At 42.9% G+C, this 25,536-nt stretch overlaps 1 protein-coding gene across 2 annotated transcripts in view; it reads right to left on the minus strand.

Annotated features, from left to right (window-relative positions):
• Nucleotides 1–6: 6 nt before the first annotated feature.
• Nucleotides 7–25,536, minus strand: part of LOC113479459 (probable E3 ubiquitin-protein ligase HERC3) — a 52,238-nt gene continuing 26,708 nt past the window's right edge. The window contains exons 7-25 of one of the 2 annotated variants that reach the window (XM_026847382.1): nucleotides 25,364–25,494; nucleotides 24,591–24,751; nucleotides 23,997–24,073; nucleotides 23,099–23,223; nucleotides 22,489–22,548; nucleotides 19,414–19,525; nucleotides 18,505–18,694; nucleotides 16,704–16,867; nucleotides 16,078–16,191; nucleotides 14,780–14,803; nucleotides 14,604–14,693; nucleotides 11,954–12,124; nucleotides 11,172–11,315; nucleotides 9,708–9,874; nucleotides 8,482–8,548; nucleotides 6,701–6,783; nucleotides 3,485–3,668; nucleotides 2,628–2,730; nucleotides 7–526 (exon numbers count right to left, since the gene is read on the minus strand). In XM_026847382.1, the coding sequence (XP_026703183.1) occupies nucleotides 318–526; nucleotides 2,628–2,730; nucleotides 3,485–3,668; nucleotides 6,701–6,783; nucleotides 8,482–8,548; nucleotides 9,708–9,874; nucleotides 11,172–11,315; nucleotides 11,954–12,124; nucleotides 14,604–14,693; nucleotides 14,780–14,803; nucleotides 16,078–16,191; nucleotides 16,704–16,867; nucleotides 18,505–18,694; nucleotides 19,414–19,525; nucleotides 22,489–22,548; nucleotides 23,099–23,223; nucleotides 23,997–24,073; nucleotides 24,591–24,751; nucleotides 25,364–25,494 (2,376 nt within the window). In that variant the 3' untranslated portion in view covers nucleotides 7–317. Of the gene's footprint in view, nucleotides 527–2,627; nucleotides 2,731–3,484; nucleotides 3,669–5,747; nucleotides 5,847–6,700; nucleotides 6,784–8,481; nucleotides 8,549–9,707; nucleotides 9,875–11,171; nucleotides 11,316–11,953; nucleotides 12,125–14,603; nucleotides 14,694–14,779; nucleotides 14,804–16,077; nucleotides 16,192–16,703; nucleotides 16,868–18,504; nucleotides 18,695–19,413; nucleotides 19,526–22,488; nucleotides 22,549–23,098; nucleotides 23,224–23,996; nucleotides 24,074–24,590; nucleotides 24,752–25,363; nucleotides 25,495–25,536 lie in introns of those variants that run through there. The other variant, XM_026847383.1, reaches the window with a different exon arrangement.

Below are 25,536 nucleotides of genomic sequence, written 5' to 3' on the forward strand. Positions count from 1 at the left end.
GGGGGGGGGGGGGCAGTGATAAAAGCAAACTACAAGGAAATGCTGGGAGGGCAGTGCTATCAAGTTGGAGAGGAAACAACAAAAATGTCCACTGAACTGATTTCGTTCAGTAGATAAGTACAAGCAGTAGCCTCTCCCTGCTGAAGCCCCACAAAATGCTGGCAGCATCAGGCTGAAACTGCATCATCTCAATCTATTATCATTATTATTAATTATATTTCCCCCCAAAATGTTCTGATCCATTCCCTTATAAAAATAAAGCCAAGCGCATCATCTTCTTCCTCCGTACCCAAGTGTCTGTGCCTCTCCCACGTAGGTCAAGCTAAGCTAAAGCCCTCGTAGTGATCAATGGCTTGCACCAGCCGGGCGCTGAGGATCTCCTTGCTGCTGTACTTGGGCAGGTCCAGGAGATTGTAGCAGGTATGTGCCACGGGCAGGTACTGCTCCCCGCTGGCAGTGGACTGGATGACGATGCGCAGGCTGGACATGCCGTAGATGGGAATGCGGTCGCTGCCCGTCAGAAACACTAGAAGCAGAGGGAAGGTTGGACAGCTACAGGGCAGGCAACCTAGTGCAGAGGGCTGCGCCTGAAGGCAAACTCCATCCCCCAGCCCAAACCATGGGACCCTGCCTGCAGGGACTGGAACACTGACTGAACTCCGTGCTTCAGGGCCAGGGCATGGCTGCCCTCACAGAGGAGGTGCAGAAGAGCAGAGGCAAGAAGCAAGGCCGTTGCTGGGTGTGCAGATGAGTAAAGCAGCCCGTGGCACCCCTTCCCCTTAAAAGCTACATCTTATGCCCAGGCAGGATAAAAAGGAGCAAAGCCAGGGCTGCCTGATGCCCATGGCAGGGGCACACCTCCGGGGAGAGGCAGAGGGGGCCCAGCCACCCTCCCTGCTGCCACCCCTCCCAGGCACAGCACCTCGATGCTGGGAGCAGGGTTGGGTCATCCTTGCTGCTCCCCATCACACCCATGCTCTCCCCAAGCACCACCCTCATGCACTGTCCCTGCCATGGCTGTTTGGAGAGTGAGGGGAGGTACCCAACAAAGCCTCTGCTGGGAATCGGACCCCCAGGACCCCCTCTACACAGCTGCTAACTTCAGCATGCAAGTTTTGGCTGAGCTATTTTTTCAACTCCAACATGCAGAACAACTAGCAGACTGCTCATTTCTTGGGGGGAGGAAAACCTCACATATCTTTCCAGCAGTCACGGATTACAGAGTGGCTGAGTTTGAAGGGACCTCTGGAGGTCCTCTGGGCCAACCCCCCTGCTCAAGCAGGGCCACCTAGAACAGCCTGCCCAGGACTGTGTCCAGTTTTTGAGTATCTCCAAGGATGAAGGATCCACCACCTCTGTGGGTAAGTGTGCCAGTGCTCTGTCACTCTCACAGGGAAAAAGTGTTTCCTGATGTTCAGAAGGAACCCGCTGTTTCAGTTTGTGCCCACCACCTCTGGTCCTGTCACTGGGCACCACTGAGAAGTTGGCTCCATCCTCTTTGCACCCTCCCTACATGTATTCATACTCCCTGATGAAGTCCCCTGTGAGCCTTCTCTTCTCCAGGCTGAACAGTCCCCATTCTCACAGCCTTTCCTGAGAGGAGAGATGCTCCAGTGCCCCAGTCATCCTAGCAGCCCTTCGCTAGAGTCTCTCCAGTATGTCCATGTCTCTTGTACACTGGGGAGTCCAGAAGTGGTCACAGCACTCCAGATGGAGCCTCACCAGGGCTGAGTAGAGGGTAAAGCTCACCCCCTTGGATCTCCTGGTAACACTCCCCACTAACGCAACCCAGGGTACCATTCACCTTCTTTGCAGCAGGAGCACATTGTGGGCTCATAGTCAACTTGGTGTCCACCATGACTCCCAAGGGAGCAAAAGTTGCTGGCTGTAGCAAGAAACTTAAAACCACCTGCCCTTAAAACCATGTATTTCTCCTTGTCTCTCCTTTTGTCCCCAGATGACCCCCACACAGCAGCTCAAGTGTCCCAGCTGCCCTCAGATCTGAAGCAACACACACAGTTCCCAAGGTCACTTATGCAGTGGATTTCCTCCCCTTCTCAGCACACCACCCACCATACTAGCACAAGGAGACCACCATCAGGAGGGGAGGTATCTGCTACCCAGTCACATCAGTAGGCGGTCTCACTTTCCTGCCACATTATGCACGAGCTTCTCAACTCAGCTATCACCCTACAATTGCCTTGCTGCCCTAAAAAATTAAAAAAAAATAAAAAAAATAAAAAAGAAGAGCGCTTCAATGCCTGAAAGATGAGCTTGCAGAAGAAGAACCAGACAAACTATTGGCTCTGGGGCTGCTATGAATTCACCACCTGGCAATGCAAACAGATGGATACTGCACTCCCTTGTGAGACTGCATTGGATCTTGCACTGCAGATATCACCCACTGATTTTGAGAGTAAAAATGAGGATAAAAATAAACACAAAAAGAAAAAAAAAAGACAGGGAGAAAACTGATTATCTGACTAGCAGATAACTCAGGAAATAGCCATTCATGCTGGATCATCTTCTAGCCCTTTATGCAATGTGCTGTAACCCTGGAGCTCTGCAGTCACTCCCACCCGAGTCTTCAATTTCAGGAGACACTGCACCCACTGCAATATACTTACAGAGAAATTTCTTCTTCTTTTCCAAGGGAAATGCATGGAAGGTTTCCCAAAACATTCTCACTGTTGGGTGTGTTGCAGAGTAGTCTCCCTTATAGACAGCACTCTGTTAAAAACCAGAAAGCCACATCATGTCATCTGGCACTAGAATGCAAAGACTAAGCAAAAGACAGACCTGATCTCTTCTGGTATCTGACATCAGATCAATGTCTGACAGTTACAAAATGGAGCACAAGATGCGTCACGGGCAACAGCATGGCTCAAAGACCCAGCCAAGGGCTCTCCCAGCAATATGGAAGGCAGGCATTAGGCTTCTAGCTATTCAGTTAATTACATGTGTCATGAGGAATTCTGGAGTACCTGCTCACAGGCTGGACTCATGAACAGGATCAAGTGTTCTGCATTGCAAAGTCACTTTTACCACTGAGGCTGTGACTGAGAAAGTAGCTTGGTGATCTATGCATTTTTGAGAGGATACAACTCTTACTGTGTGTCCAGACTCCCCTTTGAACCCTTGGCTGTGTACTTTTTGTCCTTGTGCAGTGGAGTGAGTTTTACTGTAGGTGAAGACCCTGACTTTGTCTCTTCCCATCATTCTTAGGTTTCATTCCTAAAAAAAGCAAACGAAGTTGTCCTTCCCTGTCCTTCCTCATCCCGAATTTCTTCTCCAAGCTTTATCAGTAGCAGGAAAGCCCAGTGAGAAACGTCTCATGTGAATAATGGCAAGGTGTACAGGGAGCATAAAAAGATATCTGTGGCTTGTCACATCTCATGTCCCAGGCTAGTGCCCACCTCACGTAACTGTAGTACAATCCTGGTACTTGTGAAAGAAGAAAAATAAAACAAAAGGAAAGCTTTACCTCCTCCAGTTCCTCCCAGTTGTAGTTACTGTTTCCAACTATCATGGCCCTGAGCTCTGTGGGCTGGAAGAGTTCCAGGACTTTCCCACCACACACTTTCAGGAAGCCAGTGGAAAAGGCTGTGTACCACTCATGGATGGAAAGGTTGAAGACGTAATTTACATAGGCTTCAACAAATTCTTTCCTAGTGCATCAAGAGAGAACAGGCAAAGGAAAGTACTTTTATTCATATGCCTGAGCAGCAGCACTGCTAAGTTTTCCTGTTTCTGCCTGTGTCTTGCAAACATGAGTCTCCAACAGGTTAAACCCGCTGCCCTCCTTTCACTGAGCTGAGTCACTGCAACATCGACAAAGTACTAGGCAGCAAGTACCACCATGTGTCTGCTTATTCCCCAGCACCAACAGCGTGGGAGGTCCCCCCGCAGCCCAGGCTTTATACTACCAGTAAACCCACCTAGTGGCCTTGCATCCCATTCCTCACCTGGCCAGGAGGGAGCCAGAGTGACACCAAGCACTGGGGAGGTGTCAGGAACAGAGTGCTCTTCCCTACAGAACCCGTGGCCTGCACAGAGGTTGTGTTAAGCAAATATCAGGATTCAGTCACCAGAGGAATATGTCCGCTCCCTGGCCCAGCTCATGCAACCCTACATTTAGGAAGTCCAGGAAATAAGCTACAGCTCCTCTCAGTCCACAGGTGTCTGGGGTTGCTCAGCACAGGGGAGGCGGACTGAGAAAATCCTGCTCTAAAAAGTCTTGAACTGAAACTGCATGGCTAATTCCCTCCCCCCGGCCCCAAAGAGAAAGCCACGAAGAAACACCCCTCACTATAGAGCAAAAAAATACTCTTTGAAAGCAGAGACATCTACTCTTCAGCCTTCACACTCTAGTTAAATAAATACAGGACTTGTGCACGCAGAGTACGTGGCAAAGAGAATGACTCCTCTCAGAATGACAACCCTGTTTTGCTTCAAGGGTTCCCAAGAAAAGCATTAAAATAAAAACAGCATTCTGTAGTCACTGTCAAGAAACCCATGGCAAGCCCTGGCCAAATCCTGTCTCTGGATTTTGTTAGGATGTTAAACATCTTTATTCTACTTTTCTCTTTCCTATTCTCAAAGCACTGTGATCTGAATTTTATTTATGAAATTACTTAACATGTTTCCTTTTTTTTTTTTTTTTTTTTTTTTTTTTTTTTTTTTTTTTTGGCACCTGACAATAATGCACCAGCCAATGTGGCAAACTGGGACATGAAACTATTCTCTGTGGGTAGAGGTGTCATTTTTTTCCTGACATTCAAGAGCAGATCACACCCGCAAGTCAGAGGATAAGCAGATCAGGGAACACCACGGAATCCAGTATCTCAGTCTCTAGCTAAGGAGGTCACAACTGAAAGAAGTATTTTGACCTTTTGGTGGAGGAATGCAGAAGTGATGAGGGATGGGTGAGAAAGTAAAGAAAAATAAGGCAGACTGACAAATATGAAAAATTGGAATAAGAAATCATATAGCGAAGGGGGAGTTATTTTCCAGTGCATTTATTTTAGTGTCATTTTCCTAATAGTCACCTGAGCATTAGGGAAATTCAAGCTGATTAAGCACTTAACTGTTGCTTAATACCTCTCTGGCTGTTACGGTCATGAACCCTTTATCAAGAATATTTTATGTGACACCCAATATGAACTCCAAAGAAGAAAGGGAAAACACAGGCATTTCTAACTTTTCATTTTTCAAAGCAATTATTTTGTATTCTTCGATTCCTGGTGAACTTTCCTCAGGCAGGAAGGGCACTGCCCAAAGACATGTACACAGCAAACTATTCAGGTCAGGAGGGCAGCAATTTGGTCCCTGGCCTCTAAATGTAGGGGTTGAGGAAGTCATTAAGGTGGATGAATTGGCAGCCATGTCTAGACTTGGATTTAGAGGTTAGCTTGAGTTCAAAACTCTGGTCAAGATGAAGCAACTGCATTTCATAATGTGTTAAAGCCAGTGGAGCTACACACCAGCCTTTCCCCTTAAGGATTTTATTGTCTTGTTGTCTATCCTGACTTAATAACAATTGCAGGAGCTAACCTGGGTGCTATTCCCAAACATCTGCTCAGCTGAAATCTTTGTTCCTCCCCCTAGGCCAATATGGCACACAGTAGAAAAACAGCCATTTTTCTTTTGAGTGTACATGCCCAGTCTAAAAACCTAAAGGGTATCATCACTGGCATTTTCATCTTTACTTCACTGTCACAAGTGTAGATGAAGCTTTCCTCCATTTACCTGAAGCCCATCTTCTCCTTGCAGGGAGAGAGACATACACTGCTCCATCTCCACGTAGGTTTTGCACAAAGGCAGCTATTTAGCTGTAAAACTGCACCCTTTGGGGCAGCAGTGAAGTAGGTAAGAAGGTAAAACAGACAAAGTTTTTGTTACATCAATGGCTTTAGACACAATCAGAACCCTTTTAAATAATCAGATTAATAGGAAATGACTTCATCTACAGACTTGCCAGCAAGGTCTTCAGCAATCCTAGCACAAGCCCCTAACCATGCTGCTGACTAGTCACTGGATCACACTGTTTTGCCAGCAGAAAAAGAATTTGAACAGTGCTTCAAGTAATAAAGGCATTTGTAGAAATCCAATTATAGGATTATGAGAAGAAAATAGTTTAGCAGCGGGGAAAAAAAAAAAAAAAAAGGAGGGAAATGGTAGCTGTGCTAGTAACAGCAATCACGGGTTCAGTCAAATGGAAAGGAATCTATATACAGTAGGGCCTCATGGCTCTCATTAGGGATGGTGGTCCACTATCAGGTCTCCTCAACAGAAAGTGTTTCTGGCTCCAGAATTAATAGTATAAACAAGTTTGCCAGGCTCAGTTTTGTTGCTCACATACAGTTCCTCTCTTAAGCCATCAGGGAGATTAACCTTCGAGGGCCAAAATCATGCTGTAACCTCTATTTACCATGAGAAAACTGCCAAAGGCCTATATGAAGGCCTTTTATAGGGAAGATGTCCCACACCTTTTTGGATGGACATTTTCCAAATATTGGTGAAAAATTATGAAAACTTGCTTTCTTTTTTTACTGGCACCCAGTAACTTCTGAACAACTGGTCTTAGTAGTTTGCAGTGGCTTCTAATTCTCTCCCACGTTTCACCTCAGCCACATTTTCTGTGGCATTGCACCTTACTTCACCACAAGTATGAGCCCATCCCCACATATGCCCCACTGACCTGTTGTCCTTTTGCACCAGAATTTTATCTCCACCTTCAATCAGGTTCTTCTGCTCTGTCACACCATAGCTCTCCCTGCAGATCTATACAAAAATCAGAAAACTAATATTTTAGGCCATATGGCTGCAGAAAGATAAAGAGTTCTCTTTCACAGTTGACTGGCATGTGAAAGGTGGTGCCCTGCATGCTTCACTACCTTCCATCATTTATATTTGTTGTACAACTGCTATTAAGTCTAAATGAAAACTCAGAAAGGAAAAAAGTTATTCTTCTAGATAAATTTCCTGTGAAAAAAAAGAGATTGACAACTAAGAAACTACATTTAACTAACCCCACATGCTCTGGCAACAAAAAGGACTCTCTTTTTTATAACAGAAGCTCAGTAGGTTAATTCATCCAGTCTCATTACAAGACGGCATGACCACAGACAGCTTCCTGCTTTTGCCTGGCCTAGGACAGCACTAGTACAAACATATATTCTGTACATACAAGATTAGTCATGTAGTAAAAATGCAAAAGGGTCAATATTCAAGTTGCCATACACAATAGAGGCTCAGATTTCAACAAGCAAGGTGACTTACCAATTTCAAGGTTTGGAATATCAGTTACTTATCAAAGTTTTATCAGATATATTTGTATATATATTATGCCATATATAGTGCAAGAAAGAGAGAGTAAGAATGCTCTTTTGTGTGAAAAGATAATTTGGAGAAAAATCTCTTGTGTTACTTCAAAGGTATTCTTTTTCACACAGTCTGCATTATCATCACCATTGTGATTTCATTACCTCATCCTGGATTTCAGCTCTGCCCTGCATGAGACACAGTCAGACCTAGGTCTGACTCACTCCAGAGGTAAGTTTCATCTAAGAGACTTTATGTGTTCTCATTTATGAAACAAGGAAGGGGACAACGCTCTCCTAGCTCAGCAAGGATTTTCTTCACCATGTGTAGTAGTTTCCTGGTACCTTGTTTTTACCCTAGGCAGGCCCTAGACAGAGAGATCAAGAACCCAGATCAAGCTCAAGATGAACCCAACATTCACCACCTGTTAGAGCATCAGGATTTCTAAGCAAAGACATTGAAACATGGAAGACCTTACCCTGCCTGACTCAGAGGAAAACACAGCTTGGAGAATAACAATGCTGTATCTCCTTGTGAGGTTCTAAATGGACATACCTGATATTCCAATGTACATCAAGATCAAACTCAATTTCAGGGAATTTCTACTGTGTAACAGAAACTACTGCATCTAGGATACTAGCTAGAAAAAAAATGTTTTACTGCTGCAGTAGCACAGGAAAGCTGACTAACTTGACGTGTCTCCTAGCAATAGCCCCCAGCACTTTGTTTCTAATAAAGTCTGACCAAGCACATTCACTCGAAGTTTTTAAGTTAAAAAGTATTAATACTACAACAGCAATGAAAATTCTGTGTTAGCATTTCAAGAATTGACCTAGTGATGTCAAAACCTAACATCTATTTTCAAGGAGGATTTAGGAATCTAAAATTGTGTCTAGTGTGAGAAGTTGGTCATTGGCATTTAAGTCACAAGGCTATTTTGAAAAACACTGTTTAATCTACTTACTAGCTCAGTTTTCATGACCACATACAAAAGAACAAGGGATTCTACAGCAATGAATTTTAACATTAAGATTTAATATTAACATGGGGTATGTGCTACAGGCATAGTTTGGAACAATCCATAGTATAGATGAATAAGTTGATGCGCTTCAACAGTACCATAGCAATCACAGAGTTCATATGTTAAATGAGTCTTACTGTAAAATTCAAGCAGAATGTCTCTTCTACATCTTCTCCAGGGTAATCTAAAAGTTGCTGAAGACTCCTGCAGAATAGGAAGGGAAAAATGAGGAGAAAGCCAAAAATAATCAGAGATTCAAAAAGCCATACATCTAAAGGGGAAAAGAAATTCAGCAAAAGTAAACAGCATCATACGTCTGGGTAATAGGATTGCAAGAGAAAGAAACTCTCAGTCACCAGAAGGGGTAAGAATGAAATACACTTCAAATCAAATAAAGAGATGCTTTCTTAGAAGCAGGATTAATGGCAGCCCACACAAATTATCAATATAGTCCATGCCTACCTAGTACATGGATCCCCTTTAATGATCCTGGCCTTAGAATAGCGCATTTCTAGTGCTTAAGGACTGCTAGACATTTATGCCATCACCACACAAAGGTCTGAGGGAGTAGAGGAAGAGAATGTGGTGGATTATATCTGTTCCCTCATCATGTAGAGAATATTCACCTATATCTCAAAATCCTGCTGCTTTCTTCCTAGCATTTTACCTCATTATTGCTAAATACAGCTGTCGCTTTGTGCAGATAAATCAGATGGCAACTCAGAAGACAGCAGTCAGACAGGGAGATCTTAACCTCTCAGTGTCAGAGAGAACCAATATCCCCATGCAATTAGGCAGAAAAGATTCAATATGCCATTTAGAAAAAGTCATTCCTTCACTCCATTCAACTTCTTTCTTTCTGGCATGGGAGCAGGTCAGAGTTACACTGGTTCAGGGATGGGACAGTTCACATCCTATGCACAGTTCCCATCCTGGGCTACATCACAAGACATGTGCAGGATCAGCTTGCAAATCCAAGCCTGGCTTGAGGAGAAAGGCTGAGGCTAGGATCTGGGATCATGCATGCAATCACAGAGTGGAGGGACAGGCCCCCACTTCTGTTTCCAAATGAGCATGATGGGTGTCTTTTGGCTGTATCGATATCCAGTTTCTGGGAGTCAAGAAGGTGGGTACAGAGGTTAGATCCTAATCAGGTAGATATGATAGCCTGTGGGAGAGAAATCTTACATAAAATTCACCATCAGCTTATGTACTTTGCTAGGATCACAGCCCCCCAAATTAATCAGTCACTCAAAGGGATCAAGAGGCGTTTTACTGAACAGCTTTTATGCAGTTTGCCATTTCTTGTTCTCAGTTAAATGGTCTCCCTTCCCAGAAAGGCTGCAAATTTTGCTTTTCATACCTTCCTTCTGTAGGGGATAGCTCCTTCAAATCCTCCAGGCAGGGCTTCACATTCAAGAGTTTTTTGTACAGAGCCAAGGGAAAGTGAAGGTCTACCACTGTGAAGTTGTATATTGCAAGACCACATATGATGCCAATCAGGTGAAACCAGTTGTGTTCTACAAAACACTGCAAACCCAGACAAGAGAAATCCTCATAGGAGACACTGTCACTGGTGCAATGCACAGTACCCTTTCCCCCCTGCACTGAGAAGTCAGTCCCTGCTTTTCCAACTGGAACAAAATTAGAGAGCTCCCATCAGGTCCCAGTTTGGTTGTGAATTCCTTGTTGGAGAGTGGCACAGCAATGAAGATCCAGACACCAAGCCCTGTTAATTTGTAAGCCGTGATTAGCTGTGGAAACAGCAACAGCTGCTTTCCACCTTATCTGCCTTTTATTCCTTTTTCACATACCTCTGCATTTAGACATTGACAAAGCTTCAATGTTTGCTGTCTATGTACTACAGAAAATGTGTTAACAATTCCCTATCACCCATCCTATTTTCTATTAAAAGCTTATGCATAACCACAGTGCACCCAGGCAAATATACCAACATAGGTGTTGGTACACTGGCATGTCAGTCACAGACTGGCTGTCTATATTTATTAAATGTTGTAAATACATGACTCATACTTTCAGGGCTTACACTGTCATTATTCTTGGTGTCAAAAGGCTTGTTTTTATAGCATTAACATGAGGAGTAATTGCTCTGTAATACTGTTCACAAGTTACTAAAGGTACCATGTAATTTCCTGCCTTATAAAATGTAATTAATAAATTAAAAAGAACCCCACCAGGGCAGCTACACCTTAAGAGAAGACTGACATAATTTCCCATCTTGCTACCCAGGAAGAAGAAAAATGGACATAAACTACCAGTTCCACCATAATCCTATCTGAGAGGTACAGAACTTGCACTCTACACTCTTCCAGAACTGACCAGCTTTCACTACAAACCATGTTTCTTGCTGAAGAGCTTCCTCACATAAAGCATTAACAAGTTTAGACCCTGAAGGTGATAGTGAGGCATGACTAAGTGGATTGGTTGCAATTACGTGAACAGCAAGGGAAGCACAGAATTCTAAGGCCATTACCACCTAAACCTCTGGTTCTATAAAACAGCACATGATTAATCACATTCATAACAATAAGGGTTCTATTAATTGTCATCTGATACTTAATACAAGTTTTATTATGGGATAAGAATAAAGAGAAAGAGCTAACTCCTTAACAGGCACAACCATCACCATTCTACTAAAGTTAATGGACCTGTACTAATTTACATTGACTGAAAACAGAGCTGACACTGTATTGTGGGTGGAAAATGAGAGGAAGATCATTTCTTCCCTATAGTTTGCCACTAACCTTGTTGTCATTCAAATGCAGCATATTATTTCAACCTGCATGTACACAGGGCAAGGGCTTACCGTGTCTGAAAACCACAGCAGGTTTGACTCTGGGTAGTAAGTGAACATGCCATAGATAGGGTTGAGGAGTTCTTTTAACAACAAGAGGAAAAATTCCTTTGTCACTCCTCCGGCATCAACAGCTTCCTCACCATCAAAGATGACCTGTAGAAAAAGCAGGTCAGTAACAGGGATGCAGAGCTGAGACTGAGTGAATTAGACATCTTTCTAATCAGGAGCCACACAAAGAAATTGCCAAACATGCCCAAATCCACTGCAACCCATGAGCCTGTTTCAGTGCTCTGCTTGCAGGGAGGGAAAGGGAACAAAGGGTGGCAAATCAGACATTTTGAAGATGTTTCTCTCCTTATGGAAATCATAAATAACCACCTGTCCTCCCAACAAGCAAAGCAGCAACATGACAGCAACTGCTAAATTTTGTAGCAACCTCTCAGAGATAAAACATGTCCTATTTTAAGTGGCCTATTGCTGCTGAAGAACAAAATAGAGACTGCATACTATCATAAAAACGTTTCCTCCCCTACCCTTTATACACTGGACACACCAGGAAAAGAGAGTAAACCCCCTGCCTGTCTTCTTGTAAACTGTCCACTGCCAAAACGCTCCAGGCATCGGACAGAAGAAAGACTCAACCCTTGCACTGATAAGGTCAAGTGTCCCTGTGTGTTATACCTATGGAGAAGCCACTGTACACTGGTGAAGCAGTAATGTGAATGAATGGCTGATAGGCTGCAGAAATGTTGGCTGAATGAGAGGATGCCAAAGGTATAGGAAAAACTTACTTTAAGAGGCTTTTTCAAATCAATGTCTGAATGGATGCTCAACTCCCTTAAAGCATCACCAACTAAGTTACTCCTGCGAACGTGAAGTACAAGGAAAGGGCTTCTGGCCAGCAGAGGCTCCAGGGTGAGAAGCATGAAGACATTCTGCAAGTTTGCACCATTTATTGCAACCTGTAGATAAGAGAAGGGTGAAAAACAGCTGCTGATTGGCTCCTTTCTTCCTATGGAAGGAAAACAGTTAACTGCTGTATGTCTGGTGTTCCTTCCTTACTCTTTTAGTTTGGTGTCCCGAGGGTACAAGGAATACATGCTCACTCCATACAAGTGTGTGCGTCTGTATGCCTACCTAGCCCCCCAACCCATTTCCCATATGAACACCTTTTGAGTCCACCAATCGATTCACCAAATTTGAGCAACAGAGATCAAATTCCCAAACATTTTTTGACATTAGGCAGGTGGGTGGGGAAAAAAGTATTTATTTATGCTCTTGAGTCAAGAAACTCAGTGTGAACACACCCTGAGAAGAGTCAGAGAGACTACAAAGGGAAAGCAATGTTACTAACATACCAAGTGAGGAGCTAGTTGACAACCACACCTGGCAAGGCACCAGGGAATCCATCACATACAATTCAAAACTCTCATCTACACAGATTTTCTGGTGTCAGGTAAGGCCAGTCAAAGCTTTGACCACACATAGTATATTCATTCTCATGTATTGTTCATAGTAAATGGCAAATTCCATTTGAAAATTCTGTTTAAGAATCAGTTCAACCCGAGACACAAATCCACTGGAAACCAGTCTTCCCCCATTCCAGCACTCACAGAAGTACTGGTTTCTCTGTCCTCTAAGTGGTTGTCTTCATAAAGATGCTATCTCTCAGAGCTACAAAACCTCTACCTGCCTGCTGTCCTGTCAAGGTAAGGTAGATACCCTGCTCACAAACTGGGCAGCTGAAAATATAAGGAAGAGGGGGAGAAAATGAAAGCAGAAGGTGACTCCAGCTTCTGAGTATATACTGAGACTCCTCTGCCTTGCTGCGGGTTATGTGTTCAAGTGGCCATAGGGAATCTAAAAGAGGGATATAACATGGAATCAGCACCATGGCCACAAATAACTACGGTGATAGTTTTCTACCCTAAAGGAACCTGACAACCAAGGACCTCAGCAAAGTCATTTCACAGAGGATGGGATAAGCCTCAGACCTCGGCTGCACTGGATGAGGAATCAGTGCTCAATGCTCTGCCCCTCTCAAGAGCCACCTGCATGAGCAATGCCTGGAGCTGGGAGGTTTACACTGGCACAGAGGCCAGCTGTCCTTGTCACAGTCTGACTGTGAGCTGGCTTGGCTGCCACCTTGTTGAGGCAGTCCCAAGCACAAATACAGGCTGGATGATGAGTGGATTGAGAACAGCCCTGCAAAGAAGGACTTGGGGGCATCATTGGATGGAAAACTATGAGCCAGCAACATGCACTCACAGCCCAGAAAGCCAACCATAACCTGGGCTGCATCAAGAGGAGTGTGACCAGCAGGTTGAGAGAGGTGATTCTGCCCCTCTACTCCACTCATGAGATCCCACCTGTCCAGCTCTGGGACCTCCAACATAAGGATATGGGCCTGCTCGAGCAGGTCCAGAGGAGGCCAAGAAGATGATCAGGGGCTGGAGCACCTCCCCTGCAAGGACAGGCTGAGAGAGTTGGGGTTGTTCAGCCTAGGGAAGAGAAGGCTCCAGAGAGAACTTATAGTGGCCTTCCAGTACTTAAAGGGGGCTACAAGAAAGATGAGGAGGGACTCTCTATCAGAGAGTGTAGGGATAGGACAAGGGATAACAGTTTTAAACTGAAAGAAGGTAGATTTAGATTAGAGATAAGGAAGAAATTCTTCACTGTGAGAGTGGTGAGGCACTGGCACAGGTTGCCCAGAGAAGCTGTGGCTGCCCCCTCCCTGGCAGTGTTCAAGGCCAGGTTGGACGGGGCTTTGAGCAACCCAGGCTAGTGGAAAGGGTCCCTGCCCATGGCAAGGGCAGTGGAAATAGATGATCTTTAAAGTCTCTTCCAACCCAAACCATTCTATGATCCTATACAGGGTAAAGGTGCTGGAGCTTAACACCTGCTCTGAACACACTCCTGAAGAGTCACAGGTCTGCACACCTCACTGCAAATGGGTGAGTCAGCTGCTGACAACAGCTGCTGCTTGCAACCATAAACTGTGTCAGGAGTTGGTCTTCAACCCTCCACTTCTGACAACCACTCCTGTACCAGGCAGAAACTTGAAAAAAGTGCCCACTTACCTGAAAGCTTGTCTACGTTTCCAGCTTCACAGTTCCTCTAATAGAGACCTCACTTTACTACTTCTCCTTGGACTATCATAACTACATAAGCATTCCTTTCCTGTACTGTTTAAGTTTCCACCACATGTACATCTGGCAGTTCTGATGTCATCAAACATTTTCAAGTGAAAGACACTAAGCAATGCCTCTGCAATATCCAGGCTGAAGAGGTTCTCCAGCTACTCTGCTCTCCTGTATCATGCAAACAATAAAGTGCTGCACACACTAACTCCCAGTGAACACCCTTCCTTGCAGGCATCAACACAAAAGGCAGAGAAAAAGAAATGGGGCTGGAAAATTGGGAGAGAGAGAGAACTATTACCTGCATCTGTAGCTCTGCATCTGTCTGTAACATCTTGGTCTTTGCCTGAGCATCAAAGATGAAAGGATAAGAACAAAGTGTCACAGCATCCTGCAAGAAAGGCAGGCAGATTGGTTCCTATCTACAGCTTCCATAATACTTCTTTAAATAGGAGTCATGAAAAACAATTCTCTTACCTGCATGATAGATGGTCTTACTTTCTGTGAAGGAAAAACATACATATTAAAATCTTTTACTCTTTTGATTGTGTGTCTTGTCTGTTTTTTTTGGACGGACTAATTCAAAGGTGACCCAAAGAAAATTTTTCTCCTCTGGAACCAACAACCCAGTTTCTTCCTCTCAAAGAAAAGCATGGGAACTTCCTTCTCAAGTAAATGCACAAGTCTAATTCAAAACTTGAACATCAAACATTACTAAGAGAACTAACTGGCACAGAAGCCTGTGTTAGCCTGCCATAGGTGAAACTTTTACAAAGAAAAAGAAAACTACTCCCAAGGCAGAGACCATACAAAACAACAGAAGAGACCATAAGGCCACAACATGACAATATAAGACCACTCCTGCAACACCAATTACTCCTCTCATTATCCATATCAATACATTTTTAACTATCACTGTTACATAAATTTGAGTCAGTATTTTATTGTTCTGCTCACTAAAAGTAAGCACAGAGCAGCATTATTTAAATAATGGACAGAAGAGGACGGGGGACACAGCACACGTAACATTTAGAAAATCTATGAAACCACACACAAAAATTCTTGCTACAGTCAGACTTTACTCTTGCAACATCCCTTGGTGGATGTTTTTTGGTGTTTTCTCACACCTAGGATGCCTTTCCTTGTTATAATTAATCAATCTCCCTGGGTTCCTACACAGCATATTCCAGCTCTCAGTTTAGTTATCTCCTTTCTTACAGATGTGAAAGTGAGGCATAAAAGAGGTGAAGGGTCTTACCCAAGATCACCCAGCAGGTTACTGGAAGAGCCAGGAATAGAACCCACATCTCTTGAGTCTTGGTTCAGTCCCCTAGCCAGAACGCCACACTGCCTCCTCTTACAGAGCAACATTTTAAGATCACTGGCTACATTATTCACAATACCTGCCTAAACAGCAGAAGTAAAGGGTAAAAATTATAATTTTAGAATACAGGATATGGCTCCTGAGGTGTCAATTACATTAAAAGGATCCAGTGACTGAATTAATCCCCTTGTGCATGGATTGAATGAAATTCACATGAATAATCACAGATTGTTGCAAGCGTTACTTAAATATTGTGAGCTCCAGCTCTTCTGATAGCCTTATTTTACATGAACTTTGTCAAGCCACCAAGTACTCAAATTTAAGAGGCTTAACATATAGACGCTCCTATATAGAATACATTACACTCTCATTAAGAGATTAAAAATACAGATCTACAACCAGAGACACAAACATGGACACCTATTCCATGACTATACATAAAACCTCTTACCATTCCAGCCTGATGCAAGAACCACATGAGATAATCCTCCTGAATGTCCACCAAGCTGGAAATCTCAGGGATATAAAACTTATCATATTCTACATGTTTAACCTTCTGATTTACCTAGTGAAGAAAACAGATGGTTTTTAAAATATGGATATATTCAGCATAGACAGGTTTGCTTTCGTAAAATTAATTATAGCAGCTTGGAACAATCGGACCCAGGAAGCCTTGCAAAAACACATCATCCCTTATATTTTAGTATGAGCCAATAAGAATCAAGATAAACCTCTAAGTTATTTTAGTTCCCTCTCCTTCTCAGCCAGACTACCCAGCACCAACACAGTGGGAGCAGAAAGTATCAAGGGACAGGTACTTGTGATGCCACAGTGCACAGTCTGGCGGCTCAGCAGCAGCATTCCTTAGTGTAATTTCTTCCTAGTGTTTGAGACAGGACTACATCATCAAGGACCTTGAATTCAGGAAAACCACTAACATCTTCCCCATGTGGTGTCTTGGTGAACAATGAAACAGCTCACAAGCCAGGACCACAACCACTCTGCCCCTGCCAACTGGCAAAGAGCAGAAAAGACTGAATCATTTTGAGCCAACATGTACCCAGGCTTTCTTCTTACCTTGTGGAGTTTCTCCAGAAGTCTGAGAGCAGCTGTAATATAGCTACTGAACAGGACTGGAATCAACAGTGTCTTTCTTCCACTGAGGAGGTAAACCACTGCACCTTTATAGAGGTCCACTAGCCTGAGGAAGTATCTTGGGCATACTTGAGACCACCAGTTATCTGGAAAGCAGAGGAACATTAATATACTGAATTAATGGCCAGAGTAACCCCTGAAGAAGGGATTACAACTGAAAATAGAGGAACACACCTAAAGATTGTTTCAAAAAAAACCCTTCCACATTTCTGTCCTAACCATAGCAAGAGGAAAGTGAGCAAAGAATCAGCTAGATACCAGAAACTGAAAAGCTCTTTCCTTTCCACTCTCATACAACCACCCCAGTCATTACCCAGCCCCAATCCCCAATCAGTGTGAGAGCCTGAATTCAAGGTTTTTCAACCTTCAATTCAAGATGCTGTCTCAAGTTTCTTGTATTCAAGATACTGTGATCTTTCAGGGAAACTGTTGTCTCTCATGAGTGATAAGCAAGCAGTTGCCTGGGCAATTCTCTGTAGCACCACACTTTTCTAGCAGGTCTCCTGGCACTTCTGCACTAAAAGTCCAAACTCTTCCTCCTTAGAAAGGCTGATTTATTTCTTGCCAAGGACAGGTAACCCTTACCTCTCCCTGTGAAGGGACCCTGACTGTTAGCTGCTTTGCTAGAACTAATCAAAGTAGAAGCTGGAGCCTGGGAAACCATCATGTCAGCTGTTAGAAACAAACACCAATTTATCCTCTCAAGCGTCAGCATAATAGATTCCAGCAGACAAAAGTATGAGAATCCTTTACATTTCTGTATTCTAACAATCACAGTGCACCACTCTGAGTAGAGAAGGAAACTTGATTCCACAGCCTCCTTGAATTAAAAAAAAAAAAAATCACTAAACCTCAAAATACATTTCACTGGAGCAATATTCCTGGAGGTCTGGATGCATTACATAGCCTAATATTTAGTATAAGACAAGTTTAAGAAACAGAGTAAGATAAGAAGAAAAGTAATAGATTAGGGAACATGAGTAATAATCATTAGCAGCATACGTTCTGCTTAGCTTAAAATGAGCTCATAGGAAATAATACTAACAGAAATTAAAAGATTCAGAAGTGGGGGAAGAGCTGGGGTGTTCAGCTTGATTATGGACCAGCCAATAGGTTTTCCTGCACCTTATAAAGTTACTTTGTCCTGTATATTATATCCAGTATATTCTTTTATTTATCTTCACAAGCAGGCATGCAAATTTATCTGGAACTGAACTCTGAATTAGGTAAACTACATAATGTAAATTAGATTAACCTCCTTAGTAAGTGTTCTTTGAAATTATATTTTACTTCTAAAATTTTAAAACTTATAAATTAACACAATTCTTAACCTGAATTTTCCTTTTTATTTTACTCCTTTATAAAATTCATGGGGGTGTGGATAATATGTTTTATATTATTGTAAGAAACTTCCAATATCTTACCTGCATGGCACATTCTTCATTTCCTCATAGTTCATGTTTAAAATTCAAATTTTATATTTACAATTCTTTTACATGGCAACACAGGTTTTGGGGGAGGATTCCTTGAGTCCTTTTGGTTCCCAGCTGCTTTTTACAGGCAACTGCTTCATAACAACACTATATCACAAATCATACCAAATCATCATTGCAGCCATTGTAACAGAATAGAAAAAAATCAAACATGACAAAGACCTAAAGGCAACATTTTTTTGTCCCAGCTGGATAGAAAGCAACATGCATCTTAAATGCCAGCCTCTTACCAAGAACTTTGCTGGGGTTGGTATCTAGGCGCAGAATAGCCATTGCCAGGGGAAGTGTTAATGTGATATAATACTTGGAGTCCTGGAAAGGTGGGAATTCAGGGAGAATCAGATAGATCCTCATTGCCTCAACATCTGGTGGTGAGCTGGACAGCTGAGGAATCAAAAAACTTTCAAAGCTCTTCAGTATCTATAAGAAAACAAGACAAAAGAAGGCAACTTATCCTGGGTGACAGCACACCTACAACGTAGATGAAGTGTAATAACTGATGAAATAGAGCTCACTCAGAATGAGCGGACTTAACTTTTGCTGATGATATGATCTCCTAAAAACACTCCATAGGACAGGACTAAACTCAGATTCTTCAAAAATGCATGAACGCTTGGATAGGTTTTTCCAGGGCTTGCCTAAGGTTAGTTAATCCTTCTCACTAAGGTCACACCCCTGTTTTAAAAGTCAAACCCAAAGTAAAAAAAAAAAAGCTATAAAAACTATAGCCAAAAAATGGCATGGGGAACATACATGATTTTGTCCCACAGCTCTTCACTTGTGAAAGAAATCCTCTGAGTTAGAATAAATTATATAATCATAAAGTGTTCAACTCCTGACAGGCAATAAATGAGCACATAGTCATTATTTACAAGTATACACAGAATTAATTTTAGCAGCCATTTCAAGTATTAAAAGCTGTGAGACAAAAACTTTTTAAAAACAAGTCTTAGAGATACATTCTGAGAAGGTGAAAATTAGACCAGGTTAGTGGAGAAGTATCCACTGATACCATGAAGGATCTGGCCTGCAGATTTGGGATATAATCCCTCCCCAAAAAAGCTGCCATTACTTTTACATTACAGAGGAGCAAAGTCTTTATTTCCCTCTGAATATCCAAAACGCCAGCAGTACAATACCTGGTCTAAGAGAATGGAGTGCTGAGAGTTCATAAGCTTCTCAAAGAGCACTCTGGTGGAGTTCAGATCAATCCCTGGGATCTTCGGACTGGTTTTAAAGTGTTCATCAATTCTTTAAAAAAAATAAATAAATAAACACACCAAAACCACACAAGACAGGCAGACAGTAAGTTTAAGGAAGTGACACTATTACCTATGTATCAGCATGGCCTGAGAACAAGCAATGGAGAAACAATCTCTAAGGATTTCATCAGGCTAGAAACAAAGCACAAGTTGGAATCTTCTTGCTAAAAACAAGATAGACAACTCTCCCTTCTGAACTCCTCCAGGCCTTGCTTAGGGTTGGGATTCTTGCAGAAAAGCACTTTATCAAAGTCTCTGACTTCCCCAGGACTCCTTCACTGACTTAACAGCTTGCCTAGACAGGCCAGACTGCTTAAAAACCTGTATCATATGTGTCAAAATCCTCTGTGTCATCTTCATATACACTACTTCTATAGCAAAATATGTTTAACCATACCCAGTAAGAAAGGGAAGGGTGATGCATAAGACAACGCTGACTGATATAAAAGGGGACATTAAATGAGAATTTTAAAATAAAACAGGAAGATAGTCAGAGTAACTTTTTAGCAATTCCACTCTCAAATTTTCTAAAACTAAACGACCACAATCAAAACACAGCATAGCTGAGAACAGTCTTCACGTGGTCTTTAGTTGTAACAAAGATGTGCTGTCCTTTCTGCTGTGCTTGAAAGGCTGTAATTTACTCAGACTACCCGTGTAAGAGAGATAATGAAGGTAAGCCTGTGGAAGACAACAGTCTAACAGCCAGATCTAGCAACACTGAAGGTCCAGTCCAGCAGGTAAACTACCTTGCTCAGCATCTAAAGCATGATCAGCATATGTAGCAGAGGCTCTCAGCACCACTGTCTGCAGTAAAGTTGCATATAAAACCTTGCAGTTGCTAGTAAAAGAAATGTCACCGCTACAATTCCATCGACCTCAAGTTTTTCCCAAGTCTGTCACTATTCATCTGAGACTGTGCTGTGTTAGACACTCTGAAGGAAAAGGTAGCTATCAAAGATAGGATGCATTTGTTAGTTTGCTGGTGTGACTATAATGACACATTATGCCTGTAGTAAGATGGCTATTTCCGTAACAGCACAGGCACCAGGCTGGAAATAGCTCCTCAGAGTCACACTGTGGTACAGCGCGCTTCAGGCTGTGATGTGCACTAGCACTGCAGCATGCCCAGTCACACAGCCATGGAAAAGCTGCTTTTCCATCTAACCCTGTGTACCTGTGTACTGCAAATAGGCCTACATAGCATTAGGATGCTGGAGGGCTACACTAGCGTGACATAAGGCTTCACATATAAAGGTACATGGTTAAATACAGCCTCACTTCAGTGTATGGTGGCTTCAAATTTTATCATTCATTTGGTCAAAGATTTCCTGCACTAGCCAAGACATCACTAAAGGGGAAAGAAAACTGCACTGGGGTGATGAAGTCATAAACTCCACTCATTTCCACATTCAAAGGAGACATTGGGACTATTTACAGTGACTCAACAGCTTGGATACCTCAACAAGTGTTTTAAACCAACATGACACAACTCTCCTGATGCAGTAACACACTGCCTTGTGTTTTGCCAAGTATTAGGCCTAGCATAAAGGACATAGCCAGCATAAAATGAACTAATAACCAAATTGTATTTGATACAAAAGGGTCAGCACATGGTGAGCGCTGGGGGTACAAACAAGTCAGATTATACATAATCAACATCAATCCCACTGACCACAACAACAACACTGCACAACCAACAATGGGTGGAATAAATGGTGAAATGCAGCCTCCAATAGAAGGGACAGGAGTCAACCAAGTCAACAAGCCAAATACATAAGACCAAGGAAGCCACATACTGAATCTCTACACAGCCCACATTTACAACAGCCAGACCTGACTGGAGCCCAGTCCCAGGGAGGCAGGAGGTCCTTCCCCAACAGGGAACTCTGCACAGAGCATCCACCTCACAGACAGACACAACCCTTTCCTGCAAGGGGTCCCAGCTTTTATCCTTAAGTGGGACACCTGACCTTTGCTTACTTAATGCAGACACCTGGGGCTCATTTACCCAGCGGCTCTCCCTGCAAGGCCGGCCACACCCTGGAGGGAAGCCTAAAGGCAAACTCACCCCCCTTTGTGAAGGGCTGTGGGAATCACCCATATGTCACCCTTAATTTGGGGCTTGGGGTTGAAACCCCAGCATTTCACCTTGTCACAACACTAGAGACGAAACCATTGGACAAGCAGAAAAATGCAAGAACAATGAGTAAATAGTTTTTTTTCAAGTTGCTCTTGGAAAATATTACTCAGCAATTACTCAGAGTAAATAAGCTTTTCTTCACCTTCTTACAGGTCATTTACTCATCACATCATCACAAAAAATTTCTCCTCCTCCTCATCTTATGCTGTTACCTCCCCAACATTTACAGGCACAACCAACACAATCCTTCCCAACCCACAGCCTTTGACTCAGCTACGCATATTGCAACCTTGTCACCAACTATTGGTGGTTACACCCATGTGAAATTCCTGTAAGCAGGAACAGACAACTTCCCACAACTGATGTCACCTAAAAGGGAAGTGCTTCCATGCTGCCCCCAATGTATTTCTCAAGACCAGTCTGTGTTGAAGCATACCTCCTCACACACCAGACCCCACCAGCTAGCTCAGCTGGGTAAGAGACTATTCAGATACCTGGCATCACTCATTTCCCTTAATGTTGTCTCCCCCTCCCTCTCTTTTAAAGATGCTGATATTCATTTCATAAGGAAAAACAACAGTTGTGAGAACTCCAAGGAATCTGTGCCACTTACAGTACACTCACCATGCACTTTCTTAGACCATTTGCCTTCTTTACCCAGCTGTAACCACCCACCTCTTTAGTGGACACTTTCTGCCCCAGTTTCCCGTCTGATCAGAAAAATCAAACCCCACTGCAGCAGTGAGTGAAGTAAAGGGATTCCAGTCTGCCTCAAGGGAAAGCCATACTTCTGTAAGTTTGCCACTTACTTCTTCTCCAAGAAACTTCCATTCCAGCAGGCAGCTGAGGACAGTATCTGAACAACATTACTGTTTGCAGCAGGAAGACAAAAGAAAACAGAGACAGAGGTTATGAATAAATGTCCCAACAAATCACTTCAGCTCACTTCCCTTCCTTCTATGGGAAACAATGTCAGGATCACCCCTTCAGAGGCACAGGGGTAAGCACTTCATTCAGGATCGTGTAACACCCCTCTTTGAAGGGGGGGATGTTAGCAGTGTCCCCTTTCCACCTATTCTGCCCTCCTCATGGCAGGCACACAGGGGAAGGAATTTAATCAGTCTGTTCACAAGTTCTTGCTGCTTTTCATGAACCCTAAGCACACAATCAAGGACAAATTTAAAATCCATTTCCCACCCACCATTTGCAATGTTCTGAGGCAGCCTCAAATTCCTCTGCTTTTGCTCAGAAGCTCTAACCTGGCAGCCTTGTGACTGGCAACTGTCCTCCCCTTGGAAATGATTTAGAACCACACTTGAAAAGGCTGCTAAATTTCAAGTGAAAGCATGGCACGGAAGCCAAAAAAATTATTTAAATTAAACTTTCAACAAAAGGCTTGTCCAGTGCCACAATACCTACTTGACAGAATTAGAACTGTTCTTTTCTAAAAGCTTTTGCCTCCAGACATCTATAGTTTCATCATTTATTAAACAGGTGTAACGTGTTTCATTTATGGTCCGGAAATCATCAGCAGGCAAGGAATTCTGTGAGAAGATACAGATTTCAGCAAAGACAAGGCTTGTAAAACAATTCCTTCTTATCCATAATCTCCGTTTTCTATATATAACTGATAGTTTCCTTAGTGTGGTCTCTGAACAGGTTTGGTTAGGAAACTGTAGCTTACTAAGAAGTCCAAAAGGAAAGGCATGGAAAGGTATGGAAAAAACCATCATCATCAAATACATTTTAAAGAGAGGGAAAGAAAAAAAACCAAAATATTTCCTGAAATGTACCAAAGCCCTCTTAAATACCACCATATATAACTACAGGCTTAGTACATTTATTCTAGACGTACTTCCATGCCTCAAAAGTATATGTCAAACACTTCTTGAAAGAAATAAGACGACACAAGCAGAAAAAACAATTCAGCATTCAGCCCTCCATCCAGCATATCTTGACAAACCCCAGTGTACATGGTCCACAGCCCTACACTCTAATCACACAGACCCCGGTGTCTCAGGGAGAAAGCAACCCCTCGCTTCCAATCTGCAAAGGACACGGACTCCCCTCCCTGCTGATCAAACTGAAGTCAGTGTCTTTGCAGTGGCTCTTTGGTGTGCCTCCAAAGGAAGGCAACTTTCAGCCACTCCTAAAAAGATGTAAATCTCTGCAAGAACTGTCATCATTGGTAAGGTTTGTAAGGCAGAATGGACTCCAAAGCAACACTTCATTTTCAGGAGATATTACTAAAACCGGAAGATGCATTGTGAAGTCTAGGACAGGGAGCAGACCTGAGAAGATACTTCATTTGTTTTACCTCATATTTGGAGCAAAGCACAAATGTTTGGTCTCCTCCAGAGAAGATATGTTTAACAATGTGATATTTACAGGCATCTGTTGAAGAAAGAGACACAGTTGTATTAGAGGTTAATGAATGCAAATTCCTACTGTGCCTTTTCCCCCACACTTGCACTGTCAGCATCTGAGGCTTTACACTACAAGGAGCACCTGTGTCCCTTGAACATCAGGCTGAAATCAACATATTGGAACTTAAGCAATATAGCACTTTGAAATACACACAGGGCCTAGCAGGAGGGAAAAGTTGTAATTTTTAAACTGCAATGGGGGTTTTAAAGAGAAACCAAAACCCTCAGAGATCAGTAGTAGTACAATTTCATGAAGGCTCAAGATCACCAAATGAGCTCTGCCATAAAAAGAGAAAGGGCACACATTAACAGAGAGAGCAAGGGGTCACCCTGTAATTTTCACAGTACATTTGGGACAGGAGGATGGGCTTCTTTTGCTATTTCAAGAACTTTCACAGAACAATGTCAAGGTGTCTTGAGACAGCCATAGATGAAATTAATTTATTTATGTTCATTTGTGACTCCAAATTGCACACAGTACGTACCAGGTTTCCCTGAGAGTTGCCCATTGTGAGCTGCCCAGTGACCCTTGACAGGAGAGGGACACTTAACATTGCAGGTGTGCCCTGTTCCCAGCTGGCCTCTTGTTCCACAGCCAAATGCATAGATCATTCCTGAAGAAGGCACAAAGGCTAAAGTGTGATGTCTGTAACAGAGATGGGTACACAGTTTGGGCCTTGTTTTAACAATAAAAAGAAAAAAAAAAAAAAACACCTAAACACCACTTAAAATGTATTTCAGTTGCCCTAGGCCAGAATCTAGTGCAAAGCAGCATCTTTAGACTAACACCAATGCTCGGGTTTTGCCACCTGATGGCACCAGTTTATGGGATGGAACTCTTTAGGTGTAAGTGACAAAGAGCAGCTTGTGCCAGCATATGGCTGGTACCTCACAGGCAAAATTAGCTTAGTCATTTGCTAAGCCTGTACATATCAAAAGGCAACAGCACAGCACCAGTGTTAATAACTCTCTTTTCATGAAAGAGGCTGGAAACTTTAGAGCAGCATCCCCTTTGGTCACAAGTCGTGCAGAATTAAGTCAGAAAGGTGTCTTTTACCAGGTTATGGCACAGGGCACAACCCCAATTAAAAACCTGCCTTCTTTAGAGAGCCTCAAAATTCTCATGGAAAATAAAATTTAAATTAACTTAGTTTTTAACATGTAGGATGCAGAAGCAAGACTAATCGACCTGTTTATAAGACTCTGTGTCAGCATTAACCTCCACCAAAGAAAATTTCTGACTGCACACAGGACTCACCTGCCACAAGCAATCTGGGATACTTCACTGCCCATTAGCTCAAGAACTCTTCGGGGGTTCACTTCATCATTCATGGAGTCATGTCCCAGTTGCCCACAGGAACCTGCACCGAACGTGAACACCCCTCCACTCTGTTAGCAAATCAAACAGCATATTCTCCATTTAGGGACCCA

The sequence above is a fragment of the Athene cunicularia genome (genome assembly GCF_003259725.1).
Source record: "Athene cunicularia isolate RWA chromosome 4 unlocalized genomic scaffold, athCun1 chr4_part2, whole genome shotgun sequence".
Classification (NCBI taxonomy): domain Eukaryota; kingdom Metazoa; phylum Chordata; class Aves; order Strigiformes; family Strigidae; genus Athene; species Athene cunicularia.